This window comes from Trichechus manatus, unplaced genomic scaffold (genome assembly GCF_000243295.1).
Source record: "Trichechus manatus latirostris isolate Lorelei unplaced genomic scaffold, TriManLat1.0 scaffold00054, whole genome shotgun sequence".
NCBI lineage: Eukaryota > Metazoa > Chordata > Mammalia > Sirenia > Trichechidae > Trichechus > Trichechus manatus.
Window position 1 is genome coordinate 15,650,844 of NW_004443990.1, and position 12,678 is coordinate 15,663,521.

The 12,678-nt window shown below is 48.1% G+C and overlaps 1 protein-coding gene across 1 annotated transcript in view; it reads right to left on the reverse strand.

Moving 5' to 3' along the window:
- PLXDC1 (plexin domain containing 1) overlaps positions 1 to 12,678 on the reverse strand; it is a 67,866-nt gene that overhangs the window by 27,071 nt on the left and 28,117 nt on the right. Inside the window, exons 3-7 of the mRNA XM_004378017.1 lie at positions 7,774 to 7,917; positions 7,425 to 7,494; positions 6,368 to 6,490; positions 5,643 to 5,761; positions 4,484 to 4,583 (exon numbers count right to left, since the gene is read on the reverse strand). Coding sequence (XP_004378074.1) covers positions 4,484 to 4,583; positions 5,643 to 5,761; positions 6,368 to 6,490; positions 7,425 to 7,494; positions 7,774 to 7,917 — 556 coding nt within the window. The remainder of the gene's footprint in view (positions 1 to 4,483; positions 4,584 to 5,642; positions 5,762 to 6,367; positions 6,491 to 7,424; positions 7,495 to 7,773; positions 7,918 to 12,678) is intronic.

A 12,678-nucleotide genomic window follows, 5' to 3' on the forward strand; every position in this document is an offset into this window, starting at 1 on the left:
CTACTGTTTCATGAGAAACTATTTGTTCTGTAAGCCTTCCCCCGAAGTAAATTAAAAAAAAAAAAATAAGCGTGCTTAGCAGTTTACATAAGGAAGTAAGACAAGATGGAGTTCCTGAGTGGTGCAAATGGTTACAGCACTTGGCTGCTAACCAAAAGTTTGGAGGTGTGAGTCCACCAGAGGCACCTTGGAAGAACGGCCTGGCAATCAACTTCCAAAAAATCAGCCATTGAAAACCCTATGGAGCACAATTCTGCTCTGACACACATGTGGTCGTCATGAGTTGGAGTCAAATCAATGGTAACTGGTTTATTGTTATTCGCAGGAGTCCTGGTGGCACAGTGGTTCAGCACTCGGTTGCTAAAGAAAGGTCAGTGGTTTGAACCCACCAGCTGCTCTGCAGTAGAAAGATGTGGCAGTCTCTTCCATAAAGATTTACGCCTTGGAAACCCTATGGTGCCGTTCTACTCTGTCCTACAGAGTTGCTATGAATTGGAATTGACTTGACCACAATGGGGTTTTTTTTGGTTTGGTTATTTGTGGAAAGGAGTCCTGGTGGCGCAGTGGTTAAGCACTCGGCTGCTAATCGAATGGTTGGTGGTTTGAACCCACCAGCGGCTCCTTGGGAAAAAGATGTGGCAGTCTGCTTCCATAAAGATTACATCCTTAGAAACCCTATGAGGTGGTTCTACTCTGTTCTATGGGGTCAGTAGGAGACGGAATTGACTCCACGGCAATGGGTTTAGTTTGGGTTTACAGTTATTTGCAACTCAACCTAATCTACACTAATTCCCTACTTTTGGGTTTGAATATCAGATGATCCAGAGGAATCTGATCTCTTAGCTACATAAAAGCTATCACTCCTAAAGCAAAGGTCACAGTCCATTTTAAAGCCCAGTGAAAGCCATTGACCTTGTCTCAGGTAAATGTATGATTGTGAATATGCTGTACCCCACACCACAGTATCGTGCATACGATTTGAGGAGTGCACAGACCTCCTAAAGTCTGCCTGGACCTCCAAGTTAAAAACCTCCAACAAAAAGGGATGCCATTACCAAATCACTCACCCTCAACTCAAGTGGCATCCGGCCCCTGTCCCAGGGTCACCATGGAGCAGAGGACACGGTCTCTGCTGCACGCATCCCTCAGTGACATCCTTTGTCCAGCAAATGCATCCATACCTCATTCTTTCATTGTTACTCATTTTCTGAGCACCTGCTATGGCCCAGGCATGGGCTCAGCACCCCCCCTAAGGAGCTCACAGCTAGTGAGCAGATGATTAGAACAGTGTGGTGAGTTCTACAGTAAAGGTACCAACACAGTGCTAGGGGGATAGAGGAGGACACCATGATTCTGCTGCACGGAGGAGGCAACATCTGAGCTGGACCAATGGATGGGTGGGATTTTGCCAAGTGGTGGAGGGTAGAGGTGAGGGGCATTTTATATAAGGCACATTGGGGAACAGAGGGTACGCAGACCAGTGAGTGGTGGGTGAAGGGAGGGTATGGACATGAGCATATAAAGATAGGCTGGGCCCCGTAGGGCAGGGCCTAGAATGCCACACAAAGGACTTGGTCCTGTAGGCAACACGGGGTCAGAGAATGACATGATCAGATCTGGTTTTAGAAAGATCATGCCAAGAGGAGTGACAAGAAAGAATGGATGGTGGAAGAAAGGGAAACTGGAGGCAGGAGCCCCTGGGCAGTGTCTGGGGTTAGGTCTTGGCTCTCACCTGGTGGGTGCACCCAATACTTCAGCACACAGTGCCTGGAGTCATAGAATCCGGCAGCTCCCACAATAGAGTGCTTGAGTCTTCTCCTGGCCTCACTGAGCAGGAGCAGCCTCCCTCATGTTATTTCAGGTGGGCTGTGCTTCCTGCTCGACCCCTTCACCCGGCCTTGCTCTAAAATAGTCTTTCATTCCAGAATCACAGAGAAGCCTCAGATACAGATACTCCCAGGGGATCGGACTTCCTCTAATTTACCCTCATTCAACAGCTTGATATCCAACACACATCTCCTGAGACTCTGCCATGCACGGGCCCTGTGAGAGAGACACTGATGGAACAGAGCAGTCCCTGTCCTTACAGGTCCTATGATGTACACGGAGGGGGTGGTGGAGGAATAAAGCCTGGACACTAAGAAGTGTCCTGCTATTTATATGGGATCAAATTGACAACAGCAACTCAAGAGGTTAGATAGGAAACTCAGGGGGCAGTGAGTTTATGTCAATGAGGGAGGAACAATTGGGAAAAGGAGGGTGAGAATGGTTGTACAACTTGAAGAACATAATCACTGTCACTGAATTATACATGTAGAAATTGTTGAATTGGTCTATGTTCTGCTGTGTACATTCTCAACGATAACAACAAAAAGTAAAACAAATTAAAAAAAAAAGAAATAGTAACATGAAATCAACAACAACAAAAAGAACTGTCCTGTACAACACCCTGGGGGTGTGTGCAAAGGGCTGTGGGGTGTGGGGGAGCTGAGGAGGGAAGGAATCATCTTTCTGGGTGTAGTGAGGGGTGGGTCAGATGAGGAAAGGCTTGATAGTGGACCTGGCACTGAAATTGAGAAGAGCTGGGTTTGAGTTCTCCCTTTCATAGCTGTGTGACCACAAGCAAGTCACTCCCCCTCTCTGAAGTCCTGCATCCTCATTCAGAAAGGCACAATAAGCTTACAGACCTCACTCACAATGTTGGGGAGAGGATCCAATAAAATACTGTGGGGGACAGAGGGCAGCGGCAGGAGAGAAATCTAATTTTTTCTGTACATTCTTGTGTATCCTTTGAATTTTAGACAAGACATACTTATTCATAAAAATTATAATTTAAGAAATTAGTCTAAAGAAAAGCGTTAATAAATAATAGAACAGTGGTTCATGGAGATGGCAAATCCCAAAGGTGATGCGCAAGTGACTAAAGTTTGGGACACTCTGCCACTATAGCACGTCGCTTTTTGCCTTAGCCACAAAAGCCACGCGAAAATGCTGCAGTTGCAGCCTCCGACCTGTGACACACCAGTATCAGGATGCCAATACCCCTATCCCTGTATTGTTTGCTACAGTACCAGATGTCTTGCTGGATTATAAAGTACTGAGTTATGCGCCAAAGGCTGGCATAAGAAGATATTCTAATGCAGGACTCAGGCATGATGTACCAGACATTAGGCCAAACACTTTATATATATAATTGCATTTATCTTCACAGTAACTGCAAGAGGCAAAGTACCACTCTTGTCCCCTTCTTACAGATAAAGAAATAAACCCAGAGAGGTTAAGTGACTTGCCAAAGCTCAGACAGCTTATGGAGAGTTTGGACTCTAACCCAGCCTCCCTTGCACATAGAAGGTGCTGGATATAGGCTTGTAACATGAGATCTGGTCCTTTCCCTCAGATTTCCATTAAGGACCAAGGCTCTTCTCAGATGATGAATTCCTCAGTGGCTGGACTATGTCTTCCTCTTCGTTGTATCTCAACAGCACCCAGCACACAATAGGCCTAGCATATAGTAGGAGCTGAAGACATGTGTATTGATTGAATTCAACCAACAGACGTAAGTAAACATGCTTCCACTACAGCTCTAGCTCTCACAGAATGGTGGTCCCTCGCGATCTACAGGAAGGCATCAGGGATGGCTTCTCCCAAGCATGTTCTCTCATCTGACCTGGCATGGCCAGAGTGGTACTCAGAACGTCCCCAGACTCCATCAAGCACAGGTAGGGATGGAGAAGAGCAGACGAGAGTCTCCTCCCCAGACCTACCTGGGGTCCTATAGGATCTTCCCAGGTTATAAGGCAGAACTTATGCACACACAGCTCAGCAGGAGAGGCCAAGTTCAAAAGTCTCTGAGCCAAGGGTCTAGAAGCAGTGAAGGGGGTGCCTACAACCTCCCCAGGAGTATGAATTCAAGATTCTCATGGGGGAGGGGTGGGGACAGAAGCAGGATTATGAACTGGGGCCCAGGGATAGAAAGAGCTTGTGGTTCCCTAAAATGTCAGAGCTGGAGGGGGACCTGAGAGGAAGAAACACCACTCTACCTACTCCCCCATTTCATAGATGAGGCAACTGAGGCTACAGAGGGATGTGGTTTGACAAAGCACAGAGAGGTAATGACATGGCTGAGACTGGCTTCTTGTTTCCTGATCTCCTCTGTGATGCCCCTCCTATCACCTGGGGTGGGGAGGAAATTATGGCTGTGTTCTGGGAGCACTCAAGAACTCGAATTTGGGGTCTCTGGAGATTTTCTCAGTGGAGAGGATGCTAAGTGGAAAGGCCCTGATTGTCCCAGTGCCTCCCACCAAAGATTTGATAGGAAAAAGTGCTTCTTCTACTTGAACAAAGAAGATTTGGAAACCCGTTACACCTCCTTTCCTCCCTCAGCTCACACCCAACTCTCCTCCATCCATTCCCTCACCTCCACCACCATCCCCCCACCAGCCTAGGTTCAGCTGAGCAACCAGCTGGGTCCCTGCAGACTCACCTGGCACATCTGGGGATGGGTTGAGAATCATGAAAGCATCTGACAGGCCTACTTTGACCGGGTGCTGGGAGGCGCTGATTTCCAGGACGGACATGGGGATCTGCAGTGGGAGAAGAAGCTCCATCTACCTCCCAAACAGTCTCTGGCAAGCCCAGAACTTTCCTCTGAAATCCAGACCCATCTGCCTGTTTGGCCCTCTTGGAGGACTCAAAGACACCACAAACCCAATGCCCCAATCTGCATCCCATGTCTTCCCAACACCACCTTCAAGCATTTCCTTCTTCTTTTCTCCATCTCAGAGAATAGCACTTCCAAGGGGGCCGGAAACTGGGAGTCATCTTCAGTCCTTCCCTTTCCTTTATTTCCTCCCCTCCCCCCAATAAATCTCCAAATCCTGTTAATTAACCTAAGTGACTTTCACATCTGACCAGTTCTCTCCAGCCACCCCAACTCCCCCAGCCCACTCCAAGCTCCCATGACCTCTCTCCAGACCTCAGCAAGGGCCTCATTTTCTAGCCCTCCGAGTCCTCTCCAATCTGTTCTCTACTTTGAAGCCAGAGTAACCCTTTTCAAAGGCAAATCTGGCTGTGTCCCTGTAATCCACCCTCCTACCTCCTCAACACTCACCCTCCCACCCCCATTTAGATCCATTTAGTGACTTCCTTTTGCTCTTAGAATTAGAGCCCTGCATGGCTGGCCTCACCTACATACCGCTCCACCTTTAGCTCACATCCCCATCCCTCACTCCCCTCCAGCCATGCTGCCTTCTTTCAGTGCTTTATATTAGTCATGCTCTATCCAGCCACAGGACATTTGCACATGCTATTCTTGCTTCCTGGAACATATTTCCCTCTTCTCTTTGCTTTGTTAACTCCTACTCATCCTGTAGATCTCAACTCTTTTCCTCAGGGAAGCCTTCCCTGACCTTGCCAAGATGAAAAGCCCCTTGAGAGGCCCTCCTGGAACCAGGCATTTCTATTGAGGAGCACTTGCATAGCGGCAGTTATACATTCAGATGTAAGCTCCACGAGTGCAGAGCCCACAGCCATCTTACCAACTGCCGTATCCCCAGCTCCAAGCCCCATTCTCTACAAATATTTGCTGAATGAAAGAAAAAAAGGCTCCAAGCACATCCATCTCTGCAGCTGGGCCCCCTCACCTCTTTGTAGCCAAAGACAATGCGACCGTCATGGTGCAGGGCTGCCTGGAAGGTGAAGCTGCCTCTGTCCTCCCGGCCTTGGAGGTAGACGTGGTCCCACTGAACAACAAAGACTGTCCCTGGGGAGAAGAACAGAGACCTGGCTGGAAGGGGAGGTGGTGCAGAGACGAGGACCAGTGTGGAGTGGCCAGTAGCTGGATCCCTTAGGGGTTACAAGGCAGTCAGCAAATTTGACTGGAGCAGGAGCCGAGGAGCCCATGAACATGAGCCTGGCTCCCAAGCTGGAGAGGAACCAGATCCTTCTTCAGCCCCCAGACACCATACTTGGCTATTTCTTACCCCAGGCACTTACTTCCTTCTGGCCTATCCCTACCCTTCGACACGACAAGGAAAAGAAATGGGGAAAAGTTCTGTTCTCCTGGGGTGGGGGTGCTCAAGGGACACCTGCTGAGAATGAGGAATAATAAAGGACCCTAACATTGATTTCACCTCTACTGAGAGCCAAGAACTTTCAGTTCATTGTCTCCTCAGAGCCTACGAGGTACAAAGCATTTTTGTTCCCATCTTACAGATCAGGAAGTAGCACAGAAAGGTGGGATGACTGCCTTGCTGCTGTGTGACTATGGGCAAATCCCTTGCCCTCTCTGGGCCTTGCGCTCCTCCAAGAGGGCTGGATCAAGGGAATCCTGGAGCTTCATAACTCAGACTCTGAGCTCTGGTCTCACCATTGTCAAAGTAAGCCACTGTGGAATTGTCAGAGTAGCCAGGGTTGAAGTTGGCCATCAGGGGGGCCACGTACTGAGTAGCTGTGAGCATCCGGTGGATCACGTCGCCCATGAAGATGAAGCCTGGGGTGGGGAGAGGTGCAGAGAAGTCACCGGAGATGGCCCAGAGGGACTGTTTTCCGGGGTGTTTCCTGTTTCCCGAGTGCAGGAAGAAGCAGTGCCAACGAAGCTGAAATGAGCTTCAGACCTCTACCCCACCCCCATCTCTAGCCCTGGTGGGCTCTGGGCTTGCAGCATATAGAGCTAAAGGGCCCCGGATCAGAGAAGGGCACAGACTGGAGGGTAAAGGGAAGGGGCAGAAAGAGGAGGTAACCCCCACCCCGCCCCATCTCAGTCCCTGGGGAGGTGCACAGGAATCAAATCATATCAGCAGGGAGCTGTTTAGGGCCCCGGTCCCAAGAACCCAGGCTCTCAATGCTGTTTCCCTCTCCCTCTTGTTCACTGACTCAGAAACACAGGAATCACAGGACTGCCTACACTGGCCCCAGCTGGCCAAGAGGGAGACAGACACACACACACACACATACACACACTGTATCTATATCTGTTTGTTGTTGTATCCCATCGAGTCAATTCTGACTCATAGTAAGCCTGTATGACAGAGGGTTTCCTAGGCTATAAATCTTTACGGGAGCAGATTGCCAGGTCTGTTCTCCAGCGGAGCTCTTGGTAGGTTCAAACTGGCAACCTTTCAGTTGGCAGCTGAACGCTTAACTATTATGCCATCAGGGCTCCTAACTATATATCTCTATCATCTCTGTCTCTGTCTCTGTGTCTAATCTTTCTCCCCAAAGAACAAGTTGGCTGATGTGAGTGAGGTGGTCTGAGGCATTCTCTGACTTCCCACCCAACAGAGAGTAGGGCTCCCAAGAGAGCAATGTGGGTTTCTTCCCCAGCCCATTCATACAATCCCATCTCCCATGAACCCCTCAGGGAGGCCCCCAGGTTCTAGCTAAGATCTCCAAACCCTCCCCAGGGCCAGCTGACACGGCCTTACCTCCAGTTGCTATGGTGATCTGCCGCAGAGGATGCCCATAGAAAGGGAAATCAAAGGACAAGACCACTCTCTGCAGGGGATGGGAGAGAGTCAGCACGGGCTGAGGCCAAGGCCTAGGGGCTGGGAACTCATACTGCCCCATGCTTGTCTGGAAAGGGTGAGGGACAGGCATCCCCAGGGCACACCCCCAGGACCACAGGTGGACACCCCAGCTCTGGTCAAGCCCCCTGGGTTCCCCTGGAAGACACCTCCTAGACCCCAGCTTGCAGGCGTGCCCGCTAACCAGGCAGGGTGGGCTGGCCCCCAGCCTCCCAGCCCATGGCAGCGCTGCTGGGACCAGGGCACTCACCGAAGCCTGCCGGTGGGTGCTGGAGAGGATTCTGTGGACCTTCACTTGGCTCTGGTTGGCCTCGGTCACATCCACCCACAGCTCCCGGCTGCGGGGCTCACCAGCGCTGTACAGGCGGGACACGTAGTAGCTGTGGTTGTCCACCTGCCGCCAACCAAGACAGAGCCCACAGGAGGCATAAGGAGTCAGTCGGCTGGCCAGGAACCACCCTTCTGCCCACCTCACTCAGACTTCTGGATGCAGAAGTCACCACTTTTCCAGGTGCTGGGCCTGTGCCCAGAGGGCTGGTTTAGGCCCGGGAGTCTCTGGGCTCTTGTGGCCCGAGACAGCTCACTACCTGGTCTCTAGCCATGCCTCAAGAGCTCTGGTCCCAGGCAAATCCTCACAGGCTACACCCCAGCTCAGCCCTGCTGTTTCCAGACAAGCCAGGAGGCTTATCCTGCAGCCCCTGAGACCCTTCAGGGTCTGCCCAAGGCAGAGCTAGGCTTGGGGTAAAGGAGAAGCAGACAGGACAGTCCCAAACAGAGCCCTGCACTTTGGGGGGCTCCTAGATTGAGGGGAAGGCACAGTCCTTGTCCTTGGGGAGTGCCCGGTTTAAGAGAAAAGAAAAACTAGACCTTTGAAGCCGCCAGTCTAAAGGAGGAGACAGATCCTCAGTCTTGGGGAGTTGCTAGTTTGATGGGGAAGATGGTGCTTAGGCAAACAGAATATGCAGATACAGACCCTCAAGAAAAGAGATAATACAGGGCCAGACTATGGTTACAGGAGGGTTGAGAAAGGGGAGAGAAAAAGCATGGACTTCTTCAAGACATAATTTTGAAGTCCTACTGTGTGCCTTAACTCTTTAGTTACTATTGGTTTAATGGTATACCAGCCACTTTTTATGCCGTTGGACCTCACAGATAGTGCTTTATTCTGGTTCTAATGCATTTAGCGTCAAGGTGGGTCTCTTCTGAAATGCATGAAGCTCAGCAGACCGGAGTTGGAGCCTTATTGTTGTATAGGATGAGCTTTCTATTAAGTGATGCTTCCTGAATGTGTTAGTTTTATAAACTTTTGTAAACTTTTTTTCCTTTATTTGTGAGATAAGGCTTGCAAGCGTAATTATGGCTTTCCTGTATGACAGTTAGGGAGCCCTGATGGGTTTGTTTTGATTTTTCTGTGTCATATTAGGAAAACCAGAGGTTGCCCATGTAACCTAATGGAAAGGCGCCTGCAATAAATTCTCTATTTAGTTCTTATTGGTATATTGTCATACCACAGATCAGTGGCACCAGAGTGCCACTCGCCCTATTGGTGGCTCGCATTACCAGATCATATTTCTCAAAATCCATATTACCAGCCAGAGATTTAAACACACTCAATTAGCAAGCATGCATTCCAATACTGAAAACACAAAAAAATTAAAAAGCCCAAAGACCGTTAAATGGAGAAAAGAGAGTCACTTTAACAAATGGGGCTGGCAAAACTGGACGTCCATCTCTTAAAAAATGAAACAGAACCCATACCTCACACCATACACAATAACTAATTCAAAATGGATCAAAGATCTAAATATAAAACTTTAAAGTATGAAGATCATGGAATTAAAAAATAGGGACAACCCTAGGGGCCTAATATACAGCATAAATAAGATACAAACCATAACTAACAATGTACAAGCACCAGAAGAGAAACTAGATAACTGGGAGCTCCAAAAAATTAAACACTTATGCTCATCAAAAGATTTCACCAAAAGAGTAAAAAGAGAACCTACAGACTGGGAAAAAAATTTTGGCTACAACATATCCGACAAGGATCTAATCTTTAAAATCTACAAGATACTGCAACACCTCAACAACAAAAAGACAAATAATCCAATCAAAAAATGGGCAAAGGACATGAACAGACACTTCACCAAAGAAGACATTCAGGCAGCTAATGGACACATTAGGAAATGGTCACGATCATTAGCCATTAGAGAAAATGCACATCAAAACTACACTGAGATACCATCTCACCCCAACATTACTGGTACTAATTAAAAAAAGAGAAAATAACAAGTGTTGGAGAGGCTGGGAGGAGATTGGAACTCTTATGCACTGCTAGTGGGAATGTAAAATGGTCCAACCACTATAGAAAACAATATGGCGCTTTCTTAAAAAGCTAGAAACAGAAATACCATATGATACAGCAATCCCACTCCTAGGAATATATCCTAGAAAATAAGAGCCGTTACAGACATATGCACACAACATGTTCATTGCAGCATTATTTACAATAGCAGAAAGATGGAAACAACCTAAGTGTCCATCAACAGATGAATGGATAAACAAATTATGATACATACACACAATGGAATACTACACAATGATAAAGAACAATAATGAATCTGTGAAATATCTCACAACATGGATGAATCTGGAGGGCGTTATGCTGAGTGAAATAAGTCAATCACAAGAGGACAAATACTGTATGAGACCACTATTATAAAAACTCATAAAAAGGTTTACACACAGAAAGAAACAATCTTTGATGGTTGTGAGGGAGGGGAGGGTTGGGGAGGGAAAACCATTAATTACATAGTAGATAAGCGGTAACTTTGGTGAAAGCAAAGATAACACGCAATGTAGAGGAAGTCAGCACAACTTGACCAACGCAAAGTCATAGAAACTTCATAGACACATCCAAAAACCCTGAGGGACTGAATTACTGGGTCTGAGGGCTGGGCCCATGGTCATGGGGGTCATCAAGGTCAACTGGCGTAACAAAATTCATAAAGAGAATGTTCTACATCCAACTTTGGTGAGTAGTGTCTAGGGTCTTAAAAGCTTGCGAACAGCCATCTAAGATACATCTACTGGCCCCATCCTGTCAGGAGCAAAGGAGAATGAAGACAACCAAAGACACACGGGAAAGATTGGTCCAAAGGAATAATGGACCACAAGTACCACACCCTACCAGCATGAGCCCAGAAGAACTAGATGGTGCCAGGCTACCACCACCAACTGCTCTGACAGGGATCACAATAGAGGGTCCTGGACAGAGTGGGAGAAAAATGTAGAACAAATTCAAATTCACGGAAAAAAAAGACCAGACTTACTGGTTTGACAGAAGCTGGAAGAACCCCTGAGACTATGGCCCCCAGACACCCTTTTAACTCAGAACTGAAGCCACTCCCGAAGTTCATCCTTCAGCCAAAGATTAGATAGGTCTATAACACAAACAATAACACACGTGAGGAATGTGTTCAGTCATTTATACGAGACCAAAAGGGCAACACTTACCCAAAAGCAATGATGAGAAGGCAGGAAGGGACAGAAAAAATGGACAAATGGTAATAGGGAATTGGGGTGCGGAAGGGGAGAATGTTGACACATTGCAGGGAATGCAATCAATGTCACAAAACAATTTGTGTATAAATGGTTGAATGGGAAACTGTTTTGCTCTGTAAAGTTTCACCTAAAGCAGACACACACACAAAAATTGGTAATGAAAAGGAGCCCTGGTGGCGCAACGGTTAAGTATTCACCTGCTAACTGAAAGGTCGGTGGTTCGAACCCAGCAGCAGCTCCACGGGAGAAAACACCTGACAATCTGCTCCCTCACAGTAGCCTAGGAAACCCTATAGGGCAGTTCTACTCTGTCACTTGGTATCTCTATGGCTCTGAATCGACACAGCACCTAACAACACAACAACTGTGTGCCTAAAGGCAATAGTGGTTCAGTGGGAGAATTCTTGCCCCCACGTAGAAGGTCGGCAGGAGCCCTGGTGGTGCAGTGGTTAAGAGCTCGGCACTTCAAATCCACCAGCTGCTCCTTGAAAACCGCATGGGGCAGTTCTACTCTGTCCTATAGGGTCACTATGAGTTGGAATCGACTCTACGGCAATGGGTTTGGTTTTGGGTTTTATGTAGAAGATCATGGTGATCCTGTGTGTTATAGAACAGAACTGCTCCATAGGGTTTTCTGGAAACGCTGGTGGCATGGTGGTTAAGAGCTATGGCTGCTAACCAAAAGGTCAGCAGTTTGAATCTACCAGGCGCTCCTTGGAAGCCCTATGGGGCAGTTCTACTCTGTCCTATAGGGTCTCTATGAGTTAGAGTCCACTCGATGGCAGTGGGTATGGGTGTGGTATAGGGTTTTCTTGGCTGTAATATTTACGGAAGCAGATTGCCAGGCCTTTCTTTCACGGCAAGGCTGGGTGGGTTCCTACTGCTGACTCATAGCGACCCTATAGAATAGAAGTGCCCCATATAGTTTCCAAGGAGTGGCTGGTGGATTCAAACTGCCTTTTGGTTAGCAGCCGAGTTCTTAACCACTGCACCATCAGGACTCACTTAGATTAGTAGTTGAGCACAAACCATTTGTGCCACCCAGTTGCCATGAGTCAAAATTGACTCGATAACAATAGGTTTGGCTTGGTTTATGTAGGACATCCGGATTCAACTCCTGGCCAATGCACCGCAAGTAAAGCCACCATCCATCTGTCAGTGGAGGCTTGTGTGTTGCTTTCATGCTGAACAGGCTTCAGGGGAGCTTCCAGACTAAGACTAGGAAGAAAGGCTTGGCGATCTACTTCCAAAAATCAGTCAGTGAAAACCTTATGGATCACAACAGTCTGATCTCATTGTGCATTGACTCAATGGCAGCTAACAACAAAAACTGTGTGGCTGATGCAAAGTTCAGCCCCGGGGATATAGTAAACAACAAGCCCGAACACAGTAGGCTGGGAGTGAATTCCGTAAGGTCTGTCCGGTGGAGGAGCATTTGGGGCCAGGATTTAAAAGAGACTGGGCGAATGGTTAGCAAAAAAGGTGGAAGAGCTAGGGGAGGGGGGATGTCCACGTTTCCTGGAATGTCAGAGCCAGAGCCAACCCGCAGGCACCAGCCACAGGATGGCAGGAGGCAGGAGCAGGAGGTTCC